The sequence below is a fragment of the Pelobates fuscus genome, chromosome 3, assembly GCF_036172605.1.
Source record: "Pelobates fuscus isolate aPelFus1 chromosome 3, aPelFus1.pri, whole genome shotgun sequence".
NCBI lineage: Eukaryota > Metazoa > Chordata > Amphibia > Anura > Pelobatidae > Pelobates > Pelobates fuscus.
Window position 1 is genome coordinate 372,231,906 of NC_086319.1, and position 24,821 is coordinate 372,256,726.

Here is a 24,821-nt window from a genome sequence, read left to right on the forward strand (position 1 = left end):
AAAAACAGGTGTAAAAATGCTTGAAAGATTTTCTGTGTGTGCAGTGAGACATATTTGTGTTTTCTCTTTAACCTTCCGGCTCTAGTAGGCTCTACCTAATGGTGCACTTGGATGTGGCTGAATTTTCAGGATTTCCACTGCATCTCGCTCTGGCATATGTCAAGCTGAAGGTAGACTGGTAGAACTGGTATTTAAAAAAATAAATAAAAAAGGATTAGAGACCAAGACACCAAATACAATGCATAAAAAAGCAAAAGGGTGCTAAAAATGTAACTGACCGTTTACACTGTAAGAAAATATTGTAAATGACGCCGTTGGAAAGAGAGGTACATGTAAACAGTATACTTACCGAATAGCAGTGAAGGTGGGCTGGCAGGTAGGGATTCAACAACTCATGGCAGGTAGCCAGATTTTGCCAGGTCATTGTACCGTGAAAGTAATTGAAAGTACTACTTGATGTAAAACTGTCCGATGCTCTATATTGCTCCATGCTCAATAAATAAGCGTTTTTAGTAAAGTGTCTGTTAGTCCATTGACCATCATTATCTTCTCCAGACACTTCGTGTACCGGTTCCTGTCCTGGAGAAACTGAGGGATCCTTGGATCTGTAAGCATGGCACTGTTTTTAAGATGGTCTATGTCCTCGTAGGAAACCTTTCCCAATGACATTAAAAGATTGAAATCTATGGTATGCCTGTGCTTTAGAATGTACAGAACTCCTTCAAGATACACCTGATCCTTATTGCAACCGCCTGGCTGAGAAGTGTCTGTCAAGCCCCCCTTTGTCCCTTTACAGTAATGCCACCTGGTATGTGGGTCTTTGACAAATATTTCCAAATGCTCAAATAGTTCACTGAAGGACATAGAGCTAGCTTGGTAGTCGGTCAAGTACAGGAGGGCATGCTGGCACAAAGAGAGAGCAGGGTAAAATAAAAGGCTGTGGATGCAGCCTTCTTCTGCCAGGTTTGCTGATTTCAGACCATATTTTTCACAACCTTTGCTGTTACTCCAGGGTTGGAGGCTGTTGTTGAATGTTCTAAAATAATGAGTTCCAATCCCTTGTAGCCACAGATCTCGTGCCATGCAGGCATTAATTGCCATTGTTGGTTTCTTGTTCACATTTCCCATACTGCCTTGTGAAATGACATCTTTAGTGAGATTAACAGCAATCTCGTCATAACATCCTTCACTCTTTTTTTCCCACGATGATTGATCTTTCTTTGGTAGAAGATTGCATCCAGTAGCTTGTTCAAGTATGTCAGAATTGCCATATTTCTGGAGTGTTTCCTCTACAATATCAATAGCAACTCCAACAAATCTGTTGGAAGTTTGGCGGTGCCTGGATAAGATAGATGCAGGATCAGTATATTTAAATTGAGGATTGTATGTAAAATGTGATTTGAAAAATGCATTCTTACCTTCTTGCAAATTTGAAAGCTTCATTGTTATGGGTATAAAACACTCCTTCTTAGCAATGTGTTACTTTTCTGGAGGTGTAGAGGCCAGCGACACTTTACCTTCCGTGAAGCTGAGTAAGAAGTGTTTCATCTACGAATATTTTTGGGGTTTTTTGTGTGTGAGATTTTCCTGTATATCATTAACCAAAGTATTCTTTGAGGAGTTACTGGGATTCCTTGTTTTTGAGGTAGGACTCAAAAGGTTCATTTTGGCAGAAGATGGGCATGTGGAGACTGACACATTACTAGGTGTCATGCTGGGTAAGACGTGTTCCCTCTCCAAATTGATTTACGGTTTGTTTGTGAGCATTGTCTGTCTCTCATTGACTGAAATATTCTTTGAGCAGTTAGTGCTGGGGTTCCTTGTTTTGGGAATAGGGACCGAAAGGTTGCTATTCTGGAAAGATGTCAGACTATGGAGAAGATCATTAAGGTTCTGTGGTTCCCCCCCCCTCCAGCGAGATTTTGGTAGCATTACCTGGTCTCTTTGCCAGGTCTCCCGCTTGCCCTCCTGCACTGCACATTGTGTGATGGGAGAGGCAGGGAGAGGAAGTGACATCACTTCTTGCTCTCTCCCATCACCCAGAGATCTCTGGCAAGGAGTGTAAAACTAACGTGCAATATGTGAAGCAATATAATTTCCCACTCTTTTTGAGGAAGTATTAGTGAGGCTGTGTGAGTCTCAGACAGGGGAGGTGTGGCTAGGACTGCATTAACAAACTAACTCATTAATAGCCACAAATTGGGGAATGAGACTGCAGGGAAACAGTCTATACCCCCAAACCAGTTTATTTTAACTCAAATTGTACAGAACACTGGTGAGACCTCACTTGGAGTACTGTACACAGTACTGGAGACCCTATCTTCAGAAGGATATTGATACCTTAGAGAGAGTTCAAAGAAGGGCTACTAAACTGGTTCATGGATTGCAGGATAAAACTTACCAGGAAAGGTTAAAGGATCTTAACATGTATAGCATGGAGGAAAGACGAGACAGGGGGGATATGATAGAAACATTTAAATACATAAAGGGAATCAACACAGTAAAGGAGGAGACTATATTTAAAAGAAGAAAAACTACCACAACAAGAGGACATAGTCTTAAATTAGAGGGACAAAGGTTTAAAAATAATATCAGGAAGTATTACTTTACTGAGAGGGTAGTGGATGCATGGAATAGCCTTCCAGCTGAAGTGGTAGAGGTTAACACAGTAAAGGAGTTTAAGCATGCGTGGGATAGGCATAAGGCTATCCTAACTATAAGATAAGGCCAGGGACTAATGAAAGTATTTAGAAAACTGGGCAGACTAGATGGGCCGAATGGTTCTTATCTGCCGTCACATTCTATGTTTCTATGTTTCTATGTTTCAAATTGTTTTGGTGCTTAGAGTATCCTATTAAACGCCATATAGCCATATGTGTCTAAATCCCCATATAGTGAATATAAAATTGGTGTTTTTAATATAGTCTTATATTATAGATAAATAGTCTTATATTGTATATAAAAATGCTTGAAATCTTTTCTGTGTGCGCAGTGAGCCATATTGGTGTATTATGTTTAAACTTTGGTTTGTGTAGACTCTAGCAGCACCAGTGATAAAGGGACACTATAGTCACTAAAACAACTTTAGCTTAATGATGAATTGGTTTGTGTATAGATCATGCCTCTCAGGTTTCACTGCTCAATTCACTGCCATTTAGGAGTTAAATCACTTTGTTTCTGTTTATGCAGCCCTTGCCACACCTCCCCTGGCTGTGACTGATGCAGCCTGCATGGAAAAAATATTTTATTTTCAGTCAGATGTAACTTAATTTAAAAGTGTTTATCTCCTACTCTGTAAATTGGACTTTAATTACATATCCGAGGCCCCTGCAGGTTCTAGCAAGTTATTAACAGAGCAGGAGATAACAAATTTTAAATTAAACGGAATTTGCAATAAAGGAAATGTAAACATTAGATGACTCTTTACAGGAAGTGTTTAGGAAGGCTGTGTAAGTCACATACAGGGAGGTGTGCCTAGGGTGCATAAACAATGTGATTAAACTCCTGAATGGCAGTGAAATGAGCAGTGAGACTGCAGGGGCATGATCTATACACCAAAACTGCTTCATTCAGCTAAGGTTGTTTTGGTGACTATAGTGTCCCTTTAAGTAATGCATGTTCTTTTTGTAAGGAAGGTAGGGAGGGGGACAAAAGATAATCGCTCACTGGAAGCCCCCTTTTCCTAAGCCAGGAACACGTTTTCACTGACTGGCCATTAGTGGCATAAGCCTGGAACACTGCACCGGATCGGGATGTAGCCTCAGCCCGGTCAAACTTTACTTGACGATTTCTCGGGCTTGGTACATCCGATCCGATCTCTTTTTGGACACATTGCTTGGGGGAGCAAGACCTGTTCTGGGATATATAATTTGTGTGTATAAATTATATAAAATCTATGATTTCTAATGTTTATACGACACCCCGTTTTCTGGGGATTTAAGCCAGCAGTGTTTTATTGAATTATCGCTCAGACACAGTGGTGCTGGGACTGTAACCTTTTGTTCAAGTTGTTTACCCCTTTGTTGTTGTCCCTATAAGTATGGCTGGTGACAATAAACTGTTGTTGTTGTACCCTATACTATGTGTCGTCTAATTTCTGGGAAAGGGCTCTAATCCCTGACATGCAATTTTCTCCAGATGAAGGGACTACAGATGGAGGTACTCAGCCTGAGCACTGAGCTCCGCAACACTCGCGTCCCCACCGAATGCAATTTCGCCAATGGACCGAGGTCATCATGGGCACTCTAACCAGCCTGCAGCTGCGCAGCCCTATATGCAGCCAACTGCGCTGCACTGTGTGTTTTAACCCCTTTATATCATGGCCAGCATTAAGCTCTCCTGTGTGATCAGGCCAGACAGACTAGCTTTCACTGCGCACATGCATCAATGAGCGTTGGGCAAACATGACCCTGATGCCGTTTCATCGATTATAATACCTTGCACCACTTTTCGTAGGTATTAACCACTGCATACTGGGAACACCCTACAAGATTTACCGTTATGGAAATGTTCTGACCATGTTGTCTAGCCATCACTTTTTGGCCCTTGTCAAAGTCACTGAGACTTTTCCAGCTTTCAACACATGAAATTCATGAATTACCTGTTCACTTGCTGCCTAACATATCTCACCCATTGACAGGTGCCATTGTAACGATATAACTAATGTTATTCATTTCCGCTGTCAGTGGTTTTATCGTTGTGGCTGATCAGTGTATGATGGAATACTTGAGAAATTATACACCTGGTTGTAGAGAAATATATTTTTAAAAAGCTGTCTAAACGGCATTGATGTATGCTTGACCTACCACTTAAGATTACCTATTGCTATATTTGCCAAATATTTTTAAATGTTATTTCATATTATTAGCACCGTAACCTTTTGGTAGGTATATCATTCACCATTAATATTTTTGCAACACATTTAATTATAGTTATTAATAAATGTGTATTTTAGCACTAGGTCGTTTCCTATTTGCATCACTAAAATTGTACCATTTATCGATCCTGCAGTGATCAGTCAATTTTTGTGTTGGCTTGAGAATATCCTCTTCTATTAAATAAAAACTGGGCAGTCTATACTTCTGATATCATAGCTATTTAGAATACTAACTCTCATTATTGTTTAAGATGTATTGATATACAGAATGTTCATAACTTTTTTGGGGGTTGGTTTTTAACATTTGTATAATTCATATAACAATTTAATTTGTTATATAAATAAATAATTAAAAAAAAAAAAAAAAGTTAATTTATTGATTTATATTCTAGATTCCAAAAAAGAGAAGGAGATCCGTGGAGCTCTGAGATCCGCCGTTGAAAGGTTAGACCAATAATTACACATCTGTTTTTTACTTTAAGGAATTCAACGTTTCCTGTTAAATTCTCGATATGTGTTTGTTCAACTGTAATTTTTCTGTACTGTCCACCACAATAATAATATATACCGTATATACTCGAGTATAAGCCGAGTTTTTCAGCACATTTTTTGTGCTGAAAAACCCCAACTCGGCTTATACTCGAGTCAGAGTCTGTATTATGGCAATTTACATTGCCATAATACAGACAGTGGGGGCTGCAGAGAGATGTTACTTACCTTTCCTGCAGCTCCTGTCAGCTCTCTCCTCCTCCGTCGGTCCGTTCAGCTCTTCTGTCAGCTCACAGTGTAAATCTCGCGAGAGCCGCGGCTCTCGCGAGATTTACACTGGGAGCTGACCGAGGTGCTGAACGGACCGGCGGAGGAGGAGAGAGCTGACAGGAGCTGCAGGAAAGGTAAGTAACATCTCTCTGCAGCCCCCACAGCCCCCTCCTACACAGTGCCCATCCACTGGACCACCAGGGAAGGAGAGCCCCCCTCCCTGGCCAGCTAGCAAGCAGGGAGGGGGACGAAAAAATTTGTATATATTAATAATAATAAAAAAAAATAAAAAAAATAATAAAATAAAAATAATAATAAAATAAAAAATAAAATAATAATAAAAAATGTAATGAAACAAAAAAAATATTAAAATAATAATTAAAAAATAAAAATGCCCACCCCCCACCAAGGCTCTGCATCACACTCTGCATTACACACACACATACACACACTGCACTCATACACACACACACACTGCATTCATACACACACACTGCATTCATACACACAGCATTCTCATACACACACACTGCACTCATACACACAGCATTCTCATACACACACACTGCACTCATACACACAGCATTCATACACACACACAGCATTCATACACACACACTGCACTCATACACACACACTGCACTCATACACACACACTGCACTCATACACACACACTGCACTCATACACACACACTGCACTCATACACACACACTGCACTCATACACACACACTGCACTCATACACACACTGCACTCATACACACACTGCACTCATACACACACTGCACTCATACACACACTGCACTCATACACACACTGCACTCATACACACACTGCACTCATACACACACACTGCACTCATACACACACACTGCATTCTCATACACACACACTGCATTCTCATACACACACACTGCATTCTCATACACACACACTGCATTCTCATACACACACACTGCATTCTCATACACACACACTGCATTCTCATACACACACACTGCATTCTCATACACACACACTGCTCTCATACACACACACTGCATTCTCATACACACACACTGCATTCTCATACACACACACTGCATTCTCATACACACACTGCATTCATTATATACACACACTGCATTCATTATATACACACACTGTAAATAAATATTCAATTAATATAATTTTTTTAGGATCTAATTTTATTTAGAAATTTACCAGCAGCTGCTGCATTTCCCACCCTAGTCTTATGCTCGAGTCAATAAGTTTTCCCAGTTTTTTGGGGTAAAATTAGGGGCCTCGGCTTATATTCGGGTCGGCTTATACTCGAGTATATACGGTATATAAATATAATTAAAATTGAAACTGTCCCCTAAGGCCGAAGAAAATAAACTTTAAGTAATTCTGTCCTGATTTATGATTGTTAACTGCAAAGGATAAGTGGTTATAAAAACAAAAATGAACACTAACTTTGGTCAGGGTTTTTGCCCAATTGGCTGCTAAACAAGACTGGACATTCCCCAGTTTGATTTCCCTGGGTTGTCTATTTTTGCAAATTGGGCAGACTAGATGGGCCGAATGGTTCTTATCTGCCGTCACATTCTATGTTTCTAAATGGTATGTTATTGCAGTGTTTTGGCCTTTACAGTTGAAATGTGGGTGCACTTAAGATGAAAAGACGTATAGTAAAATTTTTGGTTTGTTTTGATCAGAACTTGTACAGTTGACTCCGTCCGGGGTTAATTATAATTTTAAAAATAAATCAATAATAGTAATAAAAAAATATTACACGCTTGTTATTTGAAGCAAATCTCACATTTTAAATGTTTAGTGTTTTAACCTTCCTGTCTGTTCTTACTGTAATATACTTTGTGGATCACCACAATCATTTTTTTTATTTTATTTTCTTGTAATATTTCCAATGAGTGGACAGGGTACTATAAAATGCATGTTTTCTGTTGCAATATTTGTCTCTTTTTGCAAAATTGGAAAATATATGCTGAATATTTCATGCATTTGTTTTTCCTGTTTGTTGCAGGCAGTTAAATAAAGAAGATGTTGTGATCCTGGATTCCCTTAACTACATTAAAGGTGACTAGTTGTGGAAAATTGTAGAACATTAACCATTCGGTACAGGGTGAGAATGGGGCTGATGGGGATTAAACCATTATACTTCAATATTATCAGTGTGAATCTCTCCACTCTGGACAGCAATAATAGTCTGATAATAATCCACCTTCTAAGGAGTTTTTTTTTTTTTTTATAATTACAGTATATACATATTTGTGCAGTATATAACCTGTTAATATAACTTTAATTTCACTGTTTTTGGTCTAAGAAAACCGTATTTCAGCTGGACAAATTACCCGATGTAGGTCGATACATTGCTTTGATATCTATGCATGCACCTTATAACTCGTGATATTATATTTAACAGTATCTTAAACTCTGGTTTTCGGGCCTTGTATATTTTTTTGTTATATTTCTTTAATAATTGTAAGTTTTGTTTTTTAATTGCAAGGAATAGGCGTGTAAAGGCTTTTCAATGTCATTCAGTGTTTTGAAGTGATCTAGTCACCATAAAGCATTTATCTGACCTGGCCTACGTTTTATAGCAGTAAGGCAGTGATAATGGAGTCATATCCTTTTGGCAAGAGGTCTAGACATCGTTTCTCAATAACGAGCTTTGCCTTATTCTAGACAGTAAAGGACGGCAGCCAGTGTAAACGAATATCGTATATCTACTAATTTATTAGAAAAGTCTGACTCTCCAGTCACGTATTCAAGTACTGCTTTGAGGAATGATATCCCAGCACACCACAGCCATTTCAGCTTCTTTATCTTGACAAAGACCTGAATGTAGGTTGAAACATTGCTCGTTTTCTGATACCTCCTTAAAACGGGAGTGCTTTAATTACTGTGTCGGAGCGGTACCAACTTTCCTTATTCTATTACAGTAATATTAGTATTAGATTTATTTATGTCCCATTTTCATAATGGCTTTTGATCTTTGCTTAGTTCTTATTTATCCAAAGAGTTTTTTAAAAAGTTTTTAAATGTCCCCCCCCAAATTCCACCCTGTAATATCTTCCTGTGTGTTTATTTAGTTGAATAAGTCTTTTATATATATATATGTATATATAGTCTTGGGCCAAATGCTCGCCACAATAATATATGTCTATATTATTGAAAAGTATTAATACGCAATCTGACGTTCTTTATAAAAAATAAGTATTTATTCTACTTCAATAGCAAATCATAATATACTTAACAGATGGTATGTCTTAATGGTTACAGAGTCGTCTTTGTATCAGCAATTCAGGACATCGGATCGTAGCAGGAAAGGCAAGAGAACGTGGTCCTTTGTCCTCTGCCCTTTATAGCCCAAATTACGTCATAACCTGTAGTTTAGAATAGCCATATAAGGAAATTCCCCATATAAAGACCACCCCAAATCTCTTATACAGCAAATTCCAGAGACCTCATGGTACAGAATAGGAAACACCATCTGTTCTGTTTAACCCATTATACAGCCACACCTTAATATGTATTTGAATAGGAATATACAGAATATGCAATATTCTACATTTCCCTCTGTTTATGGTTTATTTATAAACCATAACAAAATGTTATTTACCTGTCCATTCATACATCATTCGTATCACATTTCATATCACATTCATTGGGTATAAGAAGAGATGTGTTCATAGCTACCCAGTATCTGAGATTCCTTGGAAGTATTGTGTATTACCCTGTTTACAGTTTTCTTTAGTGTATCCTCCTTCTGTTTAACCTTTTCATTTACGAGTATATACATTTTTCTAATTCTACATTGCATAATTACTTGTAAAACAATACATATTATAGATACACATATAACAATAATAAATGGATGAAATAAAATATTTACAATTGCTGATCCTACAGATGATTTAGCAAGTGTGTTTGTACTTTTAATTATGTCTTTCCACCAAGAGGAACTAGAAACAATTGACCATTCATGTTCGATCACCTTTAATTTACCCTGTTCATGTTCAAATTGAATTTCTGTTTCTTTCAACTGTTTTTGTAACGAATATAATAATATCTTGTCTTTCCTAATCTCATCTGCCCATTTTCTCCATGGAAACTCATTTGTTTGTGAAACATTTAATTGAATAGGCATGATATCTATGTCTTGTATAGGACTCTTCGATATGTTAACTTGAGTTCCTTGTATATGTATTATCAGTGGACCCCCATTGATACAATATAAACCTTTCTGTAATGTTTCTGAATGTGTACATTCTGAAAATGTAGCTCTTACTAACTCATTATTTGACATAACCTGTACACATACTTTGTCTTTTTCTATGGGAGTTACAATTTCATGAGGATTTTTAACTGTTTTAATTTTACCGGAACATGAACTTTGGTTATGAAAACATGAATGATAAATGGTTTCAACTTGGTTATTTAAACATATTATTTTGGATGCAAAATGTAGACAACTAGAAAGATCTACCTGTTCAAGTTCAGTAATGTCATTGTAAGATACAAAATCAGGATATTGTAATTTATAAAATAATAATTGTGTGTTACTAATAGGAATTCCTAATACCGACATTGAAAATAGTGTTTTTTCAATACCAGAAATTGGTATTAAAGAAGAACTTATACATATATCATTGTTGCATCCCAACCATTTGTTAACCCATAAATCTGTATGATTTTTTGCGAATGCAAACTGCTCAGGTAAACTACGTTTGAGTTCTATAGGAGTAACACCACCTTGTAATGCTTGTGCCATCACCTTAAAATCTGTAGAATATTCAACTTGTATCTCTAAACAAGCTTTGGCTACCTGGGATGACTCTGCATTTCTCATTAATGCCAAAGTAGCTTCCTGTAAATGTTGAACAGAGGGTGCAATAACAGAGGCTGTGTTCATAACCATACTTTTCAATATTTGATTTAAACCTCTTTGAATATGCAATCCTTTTCCCCCTATTAACCCTACAGTTCCCAAATCTTTCTTTAATGTTTGAATATCCATAGAATTGGTGATACTTCCTATAGTACCAAATCCAGCCATAATACCTTCTACAATATCTCTTTTTTTCCTGTTTGATACTTTACTTCCTCCAAACCAATGTTCTAAGCCTCGTTCCATATTTAATAAATGTTCCTTACATTGTGGAAATTTAGTTGAAATTTTCCACTGAGAAACATTAAAATGCCAAACTATTGTTGCAAATTTCCCATCTAATAACAAAGGCTTTGATTGAAAATGATTCAATTGAAAGGGACTTGATAACTTAAAAACCTTATTTTTGCATTCTACCATTCTGGGAGAGAATACATTTACCTTAACATCACCACATCTCTCGTGATGATTTCTTAACATTATACAACATTGATAGTTTCCACTATCACTGTAGGTAGGATTGTCTAAATAGAAAACAAACATTTCTTTCGACCAATCCACCTTTCCTAGTACACCTCTGTGAATAACATTTGGCGTTGTATGTGACATACTACCCAAAAACATTCCTTCCCTTTTCCATGTCATTACAGACTCAGGGGGTAAACTTATATGTGTACTACATGTTAATCTAAGTCTTTCCTTTCCTTCCTGGATATCTACAAGACTAGGCTTCATTATAATATCCCGCATAACATAATCAGTTACCAGAAACATCATGTTAACTCTTACTGTCAACGATTCCCTAGATGCTCGTATTTCCCATATCCAAGGTATACCTGGAGTATTGTTTTTTAAGAGGAATTCTGGCTCTAAATGTATAAGCCAATATTGTATTGTATAAAGTACCTCACCACCTCGTCCTCGTGTTGTTACTGAAGTTTGCGCAACATTCACATACATGTCACCTGACCAATTTACCATTTCCTCTCCATTAACTACAATCATGATATATGCATTTTGTAATATGTTAAGTTCCCATGATCCCGTTTTTACATTGTCTTGTACAAATGAACCTTTAGTCCAACTAAATAAATCATTAGGACCTATTGTAATGTTTAAATTAATAACACTATCTCCTGTGAAATTAATTCGCACATTGCATACTTGTAGATAGCCATCTTTTGTCCCGAAACAAACATGGCCTTTCAATACTTGTTCATTGTCTCTCTTTTTTCTAATATTTCCCAATAAGTCATTCTTTAATTCCTGATTGAAAGTCGTTTTGTTCATCTTAAAAATAACTATTACAAGAACTGTGGTCATCAATGTTAGCAGGATGCTGACGAACAACTTCTTTCTGCTACACGGTTGTCTTTGCGAACACATCGTCTGTCACCGGCCAACTTTCGTCTGTAGGTCTGCTTACAAATTATCTAAAATAGACCAAGAAAAACAAAGCAGTATCAATATATTATCAGATTATGTTGTAGGTTTATACAATTTGCACTGATCTGCATGAACCCAAAAACAATTTTGCCTCCGTTTATTCCGTGAACCATCAAGAGGTCTTTGCACTTGTACCATTGTTTGTCCCATTGTATCTGTTATGTTATAAGGACCTTCCCAGTTTGCCTCCCAAGGTCCAGTTTTCCTAAAAGTTTTTATCATGACCATACCCCCCTTTAAAAACTTTGAAAAATCAGGAGGTGCCATTTTGCACATACGAGTAGCTGCATGTGGAAGAATTTGCTCCAAATTTTCCTGCATCATTTGCAACCATTTATTTTTAGCAATTGCATCTTTCTGTGGGGTAGACAAATATGGTTCATTAGGAAAATTCAACTGCATTTTCCTACCTGTCATCAATTCAAATGGAGTGTATTGTGTAGTTGAAGAAATAGTGCCTCTAATACCCATAAGTACAGCAGGAAGTGCCTGTACCCATGTGTTGCCTTTCTCACGTAACATCTTTGAAAGTCTAGATTTCAATGTTCGATTCATACGTTCCACAATCCCAGCAGATTGTGGATGATATGGAACATGAAATCTCTGCTCTATGCCTAGAATAGCACACAGTGCTTGCATGATTTTCCCTGTGAAATGGGTACCTCTGTCTGACTCTAGAAGTCTAGGGAATCCCCATCTTGAGAAAATGTGTGTCCATAATGCTTCAGCCGTTTTTTGTGAATCATCTTTAGTCAGTGGAATTACTTCTAACCATTTAGAGAATACATCCACAACTACTAACGCATATTTTAATCCATTCTTACCTTATGGTAATGGCCCAATGAAATCAATTTGTAAAGTTGACCAAGGACCATTTGCAGGTGCTATACGTTGTATAGGTGGTTTTTGTCCTTTAGGTCTGGGATTTATTTGTGCACATATCAAACATGATTGTACTACCTGTTGTACAGTCTTTTCCATGTTATCCCAATAAAACTTATTTCTGAGTACCTCTAATAGTTTCTGCTGTCCAATATGACCTAAACTCTCATGATTATATTGTGTAAATAACACTTTTAGATGTTCTGGCATGACCGGACACAGTTCTCCGTTTTGGTCATGACACAAAACCCCGTTCTCATGAACAAATGGAGGTTTTGGATCAACCCGAGAAGCCGCAAGGGACGAATCCTTTGCCTGTTCTTCTGCAAAAGATGGAGGCTGTGTGTTAGTCTTTCTAACCACTGCTACTGACATAGGCTCTGTCTGCAATGCATTTTCACCAGTTAAAGCTGCTCTTTTTGCTAATTTATCAGCTATTTCATTTTCTTCACTAAGTAAATCTTTACCTTTTTGATGGGCAGGAACTTTAACTATAGCATGTAAACATGGTTCTTGAGACGCAATTCCAAATATGGTCTCTAGTGTCTCTTTGTGTGCTAACACTTTATTTGAGGCATCTACGAACCCTCTTCTTTTCCATATAGCTAAATGTTCTGTTAGTGATCTGACCACATATGAACTATCACTATATATCACTAGGGGACGCCCTTCTTTTTCCTCAAGTGTTAGTACTGTTTTTAATGCTTCAAGTTCTGCTCTCTGTGCTGACAAATGACCTGGCAATTTATGCTCTACTGAATATCCTCGTTTTGGATACCATATAGCATAACCTGTATAGTACTTCCCATCTGAACAGAATCTGGACCCGTCAACAAACACAGGTTCATCAGATTCACTTGCTTCCTTTCTGAAAAGAGAAAGAAAATTCTCTTCAACTTCTGCTAAACATTCATGGGGTTTACCCTCATATTGCATTAGTTGTGGAAGTACATACTTTGCCTTATGTTCTACCTTAATTTGCTTTGGTGATAGAGCTATTAACCATTGTGAAAATCTCTGATGTGACACACCTGGAATTCCTTTTTCAAGAAGTAATTTCAAAGGTGTATGTGGTGTTTGCAGAATTATGTCTTTGAATCCCACTATGTGTTCCGTTGCCATTACCGCAAAATGTACTCCTACCAAATGTCTGGCACAAATTTCTAGCCCTCTTTCCACTGGGGAAAGAATTTTAGAAAAATATCCCACTACTCTCCATATCTCTTGTTGCAATTGTAATAGTACTGCGGAGACAGCCGTCTCTGAAGTATGTACTTGAATTGCAAAAGATGCAGTTGGATGTATTGTCGCTAAAGCAGGTGCAACCTGTAAGTCTCTTTTAAGTACCTCAAATGCATTCTGATGTTCATCTGTCCATGGTCCAAATGAAGATTCACTATTTTTCAAGAGATCATATAAAGGTTTAGCTTTTTCAGCGAACCCTTCAATGAATTCTCTGGAAAAATTCATTAATCCTAGGAACTGGCGTAAGGCCTTGTGTGAAGTCGGTACAGGAAGAGAAGAAATAGTTTTGATTCTTTCCTGCACTGGCTTCTTGTGTCCTGGACCAATGTGTACACCCAAGTATTGTACTTCTGGTTGCATCAGTGTTACTTTGCGCGTGTTCAGTTTTAAACCAGAATCCTGCAAAAGGAAAAATAATTCATTTAACAGAATCAGGTGTTCTTCCTCAGTTTCAGTCTGCAAAAGCATATCATCAACATATTGTAACAAGCATTCTGGCCTAGAAAACTTAGACAAAACTTTTGCCAATGCCTGATGAAAATATGTTGGAGAACTGTGAAAACCCTGGGGTAACACAGTAAACACATATTGCTGATTTTGAAATGTAAAAGCAAACTTATATTGACAACTATGCTTCAGTGGTACAGAGAAAAATCCATTACTTACATCTAGTACTGAGTATACTTTAGCCGTTGACGTCAATCGTGACATCATATCTGGGGTTTCTGCCACCACATGTGCAGAAGGTGGTGTGTATTTATTTAATGTTCTTAAATCAATTGTTAATCTCCAGGAATTTGATTCTTTTTTTATCACTGGCCACAGATTATGGTTGCATGGACTATTTCACCATCTTCATCATTAGGGGTACTTATGGGTGGGGTCAGTCTACGTGCAATGTATGTTGGCAGCCAAATTTTGAATAGTCTATTTCTTTGCTCGTCGTTCAAATTATGTTTAGATAAATTAGACTCAAATATGTCTGCATTACCAAAGGCATCCATTGATGGATTATATGGGGGAATATCTTTGGTAACTTTCATCAGCTGCTCTTGAATTTTTAATTTAAGTTTTGCAGCCTTATCTAACAATTTTCTACGTTGCAAATCAGACTGGGATGATATTTCTGTGACATCAACGGTCTCGGGTATCAAATTATGATCGCTCCTTGTGATTACACACATTTGTTTATTTTCATTTCTGAGCTTACAGATCAATTCAGATTTAAGATCCAACTGTTCTCCCAAATCACAAATACTTGCCTGTAGTCTATCACAGTTAGTACATTTGATTTCTGTTACACATACAGATTTCTCTTTAATGTCTGTCTGTGTACTTTTTAAATCTTGCACCTTTACTTGCAATTTTGTAGGAGCTACTCCTGTTCTAAGAATCATTGTGTCAAAGGTTTCTACCAATTTTAAAACATTTCTAATTTTCTTTTTTGTTTTATTTAAACATAACAGTTTATTATCAATAGCTGCATTTGCTTGTTTACATTGCTCATATAAACTTGCCCACAATTGACTATCTGTATAGCATTTATTAAACACAAAATCAAGTTTACTTTTCTCTGCAATTTCTGTAACAAAATCCATTATTACTCACCAGACAATTTGATCTTTACTGCACGTCCGTCTGCTTTTAGTCTGCGCAGTTTGATTCTGGATGCTTGCCAATCTCTTCCACGTGCTTGCTTCTAGAATACACGTTGTATCTTGTGCTGCTTTCTTTATAACACGTGCTTTTGTCTGTTGTAGAATATAATCTTGGAACAGTCTTTGTGATTTGAAAATCTTTGTCTTCTGATTAACACACAGAAATCTGCACACAGTTTTTTTTAAACACGGTGCTTTGTCTGAATTTCTGGCTGCACACACTTGCAATACAGAGTAATTCGATCCGTCCTTTCTCTCTCTTCCTCTGATCAGTAACCCCCCTTGGAAGTGTGGAATGCCAGAAAAACAGTCTGGCTGGCTCGTCAATGTAATATCTTCCTGTGTGTTTATTTAGTTGAATAAGTCTTTTATATATATATATGTATATATAGTCTTGGGCCAAATGCTCGCCACAATAATATATGTCTATATTATTGAAAAGTATTAATACGCAATCTGACGTTCTTTATAAAAAATAAGTATTTATTCTACTTCAATAGCAAATCATAATATACTTAACAGATGGTATGTCTTAATGGTTACAGAGTCGTCTTTGTATCAGCAATTCAGGACATCGGATCGTAGCAGGAAAGGCAAGAGAACGTGGTCCTTTGTCCTCTGCCCTTTATAGCCCAAATTACGTCATAACCTGTAGTTTAGAATAGCCATATAAGGAAATTCCCCATATAAAGACCACCCCAAATCTCTTATACAGCAAATTCCAGAGACCTCATGGTACAGAATAGGAAACACCATCTGTTCTGTTTAACCCATTATACAGCCACACCTTAATATGTATTTGAATAGGAATATACAGAATATGCAATATTCTACACACCCTCCCCCCCCCCCTCCCCTGGCGAGTAGAAATTTACCCGTGGTGAGTGTGACATGGACCGTCCAGTCGTAATACTTGACATTTTAAGCTCTATAGATAGATGGATGGCTGGATAGGTAGGAATATACATACATACTAATAGATGTGTACATATTCCTCTGATTTTGCTATGACGTGGTGTTAAGTAAAAGGCAGCATGTTTCAAAGTTTGAGGTTTCTCACTGTAAATTATTTAGAGGGATGTGAAAATGTCAGGTTGTCTGCCAAACAAATGTCACTCGGTGCGTACTCTTGACATGTCATGGGAAATGAGGGACTTTTTTGGGCTTTGGAGACGTAACTTTTAGCAGTCATTGGATGATACATGTTTGGCTCCAAATTGGCATTTTGTGCATGTTTTTACATAAATGAAGTGTGACCTTCGGTTTTTAATAATTTAATATTCCATTTCCTTAGAGCAGGAACAAGATGTACAACATAATTTAAATCATCAACCATCAGTCTAGTAGAACGTCACAAGCCTGGGGTACACATATATTGCGTGATTATACAAAGGGCTTGAAAATACCAAGATCATTTGTGAATCATTCGACAACACACAGCATGAAGATTAGAGACCCGCTGATATCTTTACTTTACAATCAGACTTTGGTGCCTTCGTTTCTACAGACGTACAGCGCTAAATAATTGAGCAGCACCCAAGGCAAATTTATATCATGGTCTGTGGGTCTGCCACAGAATGAATGAGAGTGACGGATAGACTTTCTATTATTTTCACACATTGCAATGGGGGGTTTTGGTAGAAACAACCTGTAAGTTAGACTTTGCTATTTATATATCTCTTTTAAAAAATAATAACAGGAAAATGTGTGTTGGGAGGGGGGGTTCATTCATAATCCCCCCCCTCCCCCCCCCCTCCCCCCCATACCCCACACATGTCATGTGTCCTTAAGGGGTTAAAGTTAGTGACCGGTTATAGTGCCTGCTAGTGCATCCACTCAAATACACAAACAAATGACACATCAATAGCAAAATATGTGTTAACAGTATTTTTAGAAGGGCCCACACAAAATCTGGCCCGGACTTCTAAAGAGAGTAGTATTCACCAGGCAAAGATACTTGACTTTATACAAGAAAAGAAGCCCCCATAATTGTAATGCAAAAATGATTTGAATTATACATCATATAGCAATAAAATGGAATTGATAAAGTGCATAATGCAAGTATACAAATATCACTACAAAGAGTGAAATTTGTTTTTATATTATACACACATAAATACAAACAAAATTAAAACATGTGCATAAACTATAAACCCGCAATGTTTAGTGAGGTACACTGACCAGAGACTGCAGACCAAAAAGACCAACGTTTCGGCTAGATGCCTTTCTCATGGAGTGTAGAAGATTAAAGAACAGCGCGCACACAAAAATTGAAAACTGTATTTTTGTGTCCTCTGTTCCTTATTCTGTGGTGTGATTTTTTTTTTTGTATATACTACGTAGAAATGCATGTTCCGGATGTGCCCCCAATTCCACTTTTTCTGAGTATCTTTGGAATCCAGACAAGATTCCTATTGGGCTGAGTACCCCACCCATCCACTATAGGTGCACCTTTGGAGGTGACCACAAGAAAGCATAAATTGGGGAGTGTCTCTGGAAGCAGTTTAAGCAGTATTGTAGTTAGCATGCTAATCTCTCATTTTAAAATTAGTGTAAGACCCACCGATTTATGGGTACAGTACCTCCCTGGAAATCTTAAGGAAGGGAGGACATGACTGCCTGCAGGGATAAGGGGTTGGGTCATAAGGGGATACATTGTGGCACATGGGGGACATTAAGTTGGGGAAAAAGGGGAGGGTACTCACCAGTTCCCGGGCAGAGGTGTAGTGTTGCTAGCTTCCCCTGAGACTGTATTTAAAAAAAAAAAAAAAAAGATTCTATTATTCATTTTCCTTCAATTGCTTCCATTTCTATTTACCTACCTTTCTCTCATCTGGCATCGGTAGAATGGCTTCAGCTGTGTCCAAGAATGATGTGGTAGCCTTATTGCAGGCGTACCTTGAGTCTCATGGATCCGGAGCGTTGGAGGAGGTGATAGCCGGGGTGGACACCCGCCCGACGCCTGCTGCAGCTTCAGGGACTTCGCTGGTTTTGTCGGATGGTGGTAGGAGGGCCAGGCGTTCCAAGCCTCCTACGCGGCTGTCCCCCAGTCCGGTGTCCAGACGACGAGGTCGGCAGCGGGGTAAGCGGATCAGCACAGCCAGGACTTCCCCGGTGAGAGTAGGAGGGAGCCAGAGGTCGGTGGATGCCTGCATCGTTTATGGACAAGATGGCGGCGTGGCGGGAAGATCTCGGAATCCGCCGTCTCTTCCGGTCCCAACGGTGGGAAGAGAGAGGACGCCGGAAGTGAGGGTAAGCATCGGCGCCCTTGAGCACGTCGTACGTCAGGGCGCCGGACGTCACCGGAAGTGACGCACACCGGCGGCGCCCCGCACCCGGAAGTGACGCGCAACGTCGGCGCCCTGTCCAGGACACGGAGTTCCCAGGGCGCCGGGCGCAGAGGACGGTCGTCAGGGAGGAGAGGAGACAACCGGAACTCCCAGGCATCCGGAAGCAACCCCCATCACCCTGAGGCAGCCGGTTTCGGAAATGTCCACCTGGAGCACAGCTCAGGTCCTGCTGCAGATGTCCACAGGAGGTCTTGGTCGGATTCTGCTTCAGAAGAAGAGGTGGTTTCGGTGCCAGCAGTTCCCCAGCGGTCCGGTGAGTTGTTACATTGCGCTGGCGTGCCGGGGACTGGGGCCCAAGATCAGTCTAGTGAGTGGTTGCGCCTGCTTAGGACCCTATTTGCTAGTTTCCCTTCACAGCTTACTGGGCAAAGGGTAGTCGCAGGGCAGGATAATAGACTCCCAGTGCAGGCTGAGGTACAGGTACAGGGATGTTCACAGGACCCTAAGGGTCAGCCTGCCGCAGGGGCTTTTCGTGCGTGTTCGGTGGGATGCGATCTTGCGCCGTTAGGTTTACATGTCCCTATGGACATACAAGAGAAAATATGGAGATGTGAGTACGTGGATCTGCTGTCCTTGGTCTCTCCTGACAAGGATTCCGTGGACAGACCGCGCCGGGGGGATGTTCCCGAGGCAGAAAAAGGTAAGTAGATACCCAGAACCTTTGGCAATTGGTTGCAAGGGTTTAATATATTTTCAAGTACGCCGTTTCCCAGATAAGTCTCCTTTTCTCATCGGGTACTTAGACCTAATTTGGGGAGCCTATAAAATCTATGGGGGGCAATGCTGGTATCACTATGACCAGCAATTCCGACAAAAGATGGCGGTGTGCCCGGGTATGGATTTCGGCGTTCAGGATGGCAGTCTCTGGCTGTTAATTATGACTCCCAGTAGACCATCCCCCTTTCCCGGGCCTGCCAGAGGGACCTCCGGCTCCTCTGCAGGGCAAAAGAAAGGTGTGTGTGTTGGCTCTTTAACGAGAGCCACTGCCGCTGGTACAGCTCCTGTAGGTTTCGCCATGAATGTGCACACTGCGGGGGAGCTCACCCAGCTGTGCGCTGCTTCAGAAAGGGGAAGCCAGTGTCCGGGAAGGGTCCCTCTCGAGACGACATACCTAGGGGAGAGGACGCCGGTGGACGCCCTAAGGTCAAGGTGCTTTGTTGGCGAAATCCGACATAGCATCAGCTTTCTGTCTTTTGCCTGTTCACCCCTCCTGTTTTCACCTATTAGGCTGTTCTTTCCGGGGGGCTTTTTACTACGACATGTGTTTACCCATGGGCTGTTCTATTTCTTTATTTTTATTTTGAAATGTTTTCATGTTTTCTGGAATGGGTAACGAGACAGGAGGCGGGTTTGGAATCGGCTACTCATTAATTGGATGACTTCCTATTCGTTGGCCCACCAGGTTCGGGTGAGTGTGAGCGGCTTTTACAAACGTTTAGGGCAGTCATGGGATATTTCGGGGTCCCCGTCGCGGAGGCTAAAACGGTGGGCCCTGTTCAGGTTCTGTCGTTTTAGGGATAGAGATCGACTCTGTCGGTATGGTTTTCCGGCTGCCGGAAGAAAAGTTGTCGGTCCTCTTGCGACTGATTGACCTGGTTCGCGGGGCGAGGAAGGTTCAGTTGCGACAAATGCAGGTGCTTCTGGGGCACTTGGCCTTTGCGTGCCGAGTTCTTCCCATGGGACGGGCGTTCTGCAGGCGCCTTTCTCTGTCCATGGTAGGGGTTCGGGAGCCCTTTCATTTTATCCGAGTCACGCGGCGTCTGCGCATGACCCTTCAGGTGTGGAGTTCCTTTTTGGAGCGCTACAATGGTCGCTCCTGCTGGTTGCTGGAGACTGCGTCTAACTCAGAGTTGAACCTCTTCACAGACGCGTCCAGCTCCGTGGGGTTTGGGGCATACTTTCAGGGCAAATGGTGGAGGCATGGCCAGCACAATGGCTGGGTTTGGATGTGATGCGCAATCTGACGTTTTTAGAGCAGTTTCCCATCGTGGTCTCCTTGGAGCTCTGGGGGGAGGCGCTAGGCAACAGGACAGTTTTTTTTCACACGGACAACATGAGTGTCGTCCATGTGATAAACCGTTCCACCGCCAGTTCCCCTCCGGTTCTTGCGCTGTTGCGCCGGTTGGTCCTCCTTTCCTTAAAATGTAATGTTGGGATTAAAGCATGTCATGTCCCGGGTGTTCATAACGTGGTAGCTGACTCTCCTTTCTCGGTTTCAGTGGGACCGTTTTCGGGAGTCGGCGCAAGCTGCGGAGGCAGTGGGTATCAGATTTCCGGTTTCCTTATGGGAGATCGATTTGGAGGATTGAGAAGCTTGGTGTCGGACTCCTTAGCTGACTCGTCCTGGAAGGCATATCAAGCCGTCTGGCGGACATGGCTGTCCTCGTTCTCGCAGGGCCTGGTGCTGGGGTCGGAGTCCGGGCGATTGGAGGCGACTCTGATAATGTTGGAGACGATGTTTGCGCAGGGTAAGTCCTGTTCTGCAGCCGATAAGTCATTGACCGCCCTATCTTTTCTGTGTCGGTCTATGGGTTGGCAAGACGTTTCTCGGTGGTTTGGTATACAGCGAGTTATCCGGGGTTGGAGACTTAGGAGGGCCCCAGACCGCCGCCGCCCGGTGTCAGCCGACTTGCTGGGACGGATCCAGGCGGCTCTGGGGGCAGTTTGTTTCTCAGACTACGAAGCCTCATTATTTCGGGTTTCATTTGCATTTTGTTTTTTTGGAGCTTTTAGAGTGGGCAAGTTGGTTGCACGCAACCGTAGGGCGTTCGGGCCGCTGTTTCTGGCAGATATCCGGTGGTCCGAGGACTATGTAGATGTTTTCATCAGGCGTTCCAAGACGGACTAGGTACGTAGGGGTTCATGGGTACGTATCGGCGCCACGGGTGGCAGGTTTTGTCCAGTCCGTCTTTTCTTGGATTATTTGCAGATTAGGCCGGTGTGGTGTCTCTCCTTTCTGGTTCATAGAGACGGGTCCCCCCTCACACGCTATCAGTTCTCAGCCAGGTTCCGTGCTGCCTTGGCTGCATGCGGGGTGAATCCTCGCCAGTACTCGGCTCATTCTTTTCGGATAGGGGCAGCCACCCAGGCTAGTTTGTGGGGTTTCTCAGACGCAGCGATTCAGCGCTTGGGTAGATGGGGTACACACCGCTAGAGGTCCTATGTCAGACCTCACTTACTATAACGTATTTTCTCCGTAGGTCCTCGGCCCGCTGCATTTGGATACTGGGACATTCATACGTGTATCGGGCAGCGCGGCGAGCTGAGGAGCGTCCCTATGGGAGAAATTTGGGTTTTCCCTCCGAGATAGCCAGGGTAAGGTGGAGGGGCATTAGGGGTATGTTATGGCAGCAGCTGTATTCCGAATGCGTATCCCTTCGTAGGTACGTGTCGGGCCAGTGACTCTAGTTATTCATGCAGGGGGAAATGACGTAGGGCGCAGCAGGTCAGTGGACCTCCTGCATGCGATTAGGCACGCTCTGGCTCGGTGTATGGCTCTTTTCCCCGAGTTGACCCTTATTTGGTCGGACATAGTGTCCAGGCCGTGTTGGCGTTCGCTGCCTCACGCAAAGGGCGTGGAGCGTAGTAGGCGCAAGCTAAATGTGGCCATTGGAAAATTTGTCCGCCGGATCGGCGGTTTTGTCATTAGGCACAGAGAGCTGGAAGGGGACAATTCCAACTTGATGCGTAAGGATGGGGTACACCTCTCCCTCATAGGGTTGGATATCCTAAGTGCGGGTCTACAGTCTGGTATTGAGGAGGCGCTGGCTGCAGGGGGGCGCGGTCCCTCCCAGGGGAGTAGGTAGGGAGGAACCGCGGTGGCCAGCGAAGAGGTTTGGAAGAAAGTGCCCAAGCGGCTTTGGGAGTCGCAGCCTGCTGAGAGCTGATGGCGGGGGCAGGCTGCTCCGGACTCGTGGGTCATTTGATAGAGCTGTCTGTTGGTAATCCCCCAACAGCTGACAGGTTGTGGACGCTGGTGATAATCTATGATAATTCTGTTAATAAAGCTGTGGCCGTTGCCCTTACCCATACAAAAGGTGTTGTGTATTTATTGGGCAACGGGTGGTGGGGGTTTTGGTCCGGGGTCAGCAGTCATGCGATGTAATGGCTTGACACAACATGGCCATATGGTAGAACTGAATCCCATTATCTGTTTGCTAAGATAGGTGATTTTAAATAGCCTTGTAAAACTTAACTGTATTATCTTTATGTGTGTGCTGTTACTTAATCTGTTTTTATTGTATATATTTTGGTTTGTACGGCAGCACCACTACACGTACTTAGAAATGAATGTTCCGGCAGTGCTCCCAATTCCATTTTTTCTAAATTAACAAACGTCAACAGCAAAGGCTCTGACTTGTCAGCTTTTGGCAACCACCTGCTCAGCCAATAAGACAAAGCAGGCCTAACTATTTCTAATCATCTTTAGATTGTGTTCAATTGTGCAATTCCCAGTGCAGTCATCGTAAGGATTTCATAAACATTTTATCTTTATGAAAAAATTGTGTAGTGGAAAATCTCTTCCTTATTCTACTGCCTTACACATGTGTGTCAGGCATTGAATTATAAAGTGTTAAGCATTTATTATTAATTGAATTAGAAGCTTACTTTCTGGGTCTATTTAACAATAACCAGACATTGTGTTTTGCCAGGATACGATGAAAGGCAATTTCACAAATGTCGGCATTTATATGTTGCCCACAGCTCACGCAGACCTCGCCATTTATTATTTAGTGCAATTAAACATTCAGAAACAGGAAGCTACTTCTCTGCGGATTATGACAAGGTGGTCATTGACATGCTCGTTGAGCGTAATTCAATTATAAAAAGAAACGTCAGATAGTGTTGGCAGAGAACATGTTGTTATAATATTTGTTCGGTGGTCTCGAAACCTGATTTGGCAGTGCTGACATGTAAACCATAATCGCTACAAAAGGAGGATAGTTTTAATATGTCTCACCAAAGTAAAATCTTATTTCTTCAACAGACCACAAAGGCTATACTCACAAATTGCTTACTGGCCTCTGTAGTTGAGGTACCCACATATGAACAATAAAACAGCACCAAGTTCTCCTAAGAACTCGTGCAAAGACTAGTGTATCCCACATCTTTTATTCAGTCTCTTTTAACCGAATGTGTAGCTTTTGCTGCTAGCCTCTCTTCCTTCTTTCTCCACTTTTTTTTTTCTACTCTACCCTGGCCTTCTCACCCTCCATCCCAGCAAGGGACCTGCCAGGCCAGCAGCAGCCTGCCTTACCTAGCCCAGCGGCCATCCACTTATGCCCACCAGTATGTCTGCATGTTAGTATGTCTTCACAAATATTCACTTCACAAAATTTGCATTCAAAAATAAAATACTTTTAAATTGTGTGAGTGTATCATGCGTGTGTGTATATATGTAGGCATGTTAGTACACATGGACATGTTGGTACACATATTGATATATGTGTATTAAATTAATATTTTATATGTACTGTATGTGTATATATTATAAGCAGAATAAAAATTACTATAACATACATGCCTTAATATACATGTATAAATGAAGGGACAGTTTGGGACGTATTGAGGAATCTGCCCCATGTCTCTTGTCTGTCTGTCTGTCCTCTCTAGCTGCCAGGAGCCCACGTCAGCGTGCACAAGAGTACACGACTGAGGTCTATGAAGGATCTGCAAGACTGCAGGATCCTAATTACATAGAGCCTTCTGTCAA

The 24,821-nt window shown here is 40.9% G+C and overlaps 2 protein-coding genes across 3 annotated transcripts in view; one reads left to right on the forward strand and one right to left on the reverse strand.

The window, feature by feature from the left end:
• The window catches only part of KTI12 (KTI12 chromatin associated homolog), a 69,615-nt gene that overhangs the window by 24,217 nt on the left and 20,577 nt on the right, over nt 1-24,821 (forward strand). For both annotated transcript variants that reach the window (XM_063449435.1, XM_063449434.1), the window contains exons 3-4: nt 5,269-5,320; nt 7,660-7,712. In XM_063449435.1, the coding sequence (XP_063305505.1) occupies nt 5,269-5,320; nt 7,660-7,712 (105 nt within the window). The remainder of the gene's footprint in view (nt 1-5,268; nt 5,321-7,659; nt 7,713-24,821) is intronic.
• Nucleotides 108-1,443, reverse strand: LOC134603449 (putative tyrosine carboxypeptidase MATCAP2). The gene is made up of 2 exons (XM_063449433.1): nt 350-1,443; nt 108-175 (listed from the first exon to the last, which is right to left on the reverse strand). Exon 1 carries the CDS (start codon nt 1,441-1,443, stop codon nt 493-495), a length of 951 nt encoding a protein of 316 aa, XP_063305503.1. The 3' UTR covers nt 108-175; nt 350-492.

Excerpts from the sequence above, each read along its gene's own strand:
- LOC134603449 (XM_063449433.1), bottom strand. The coding sequence starts at position 1,443 with ATGAAGCTTTCAAATTTGCAAGAAGGTAAGAATGCATTTTTCAAATCA.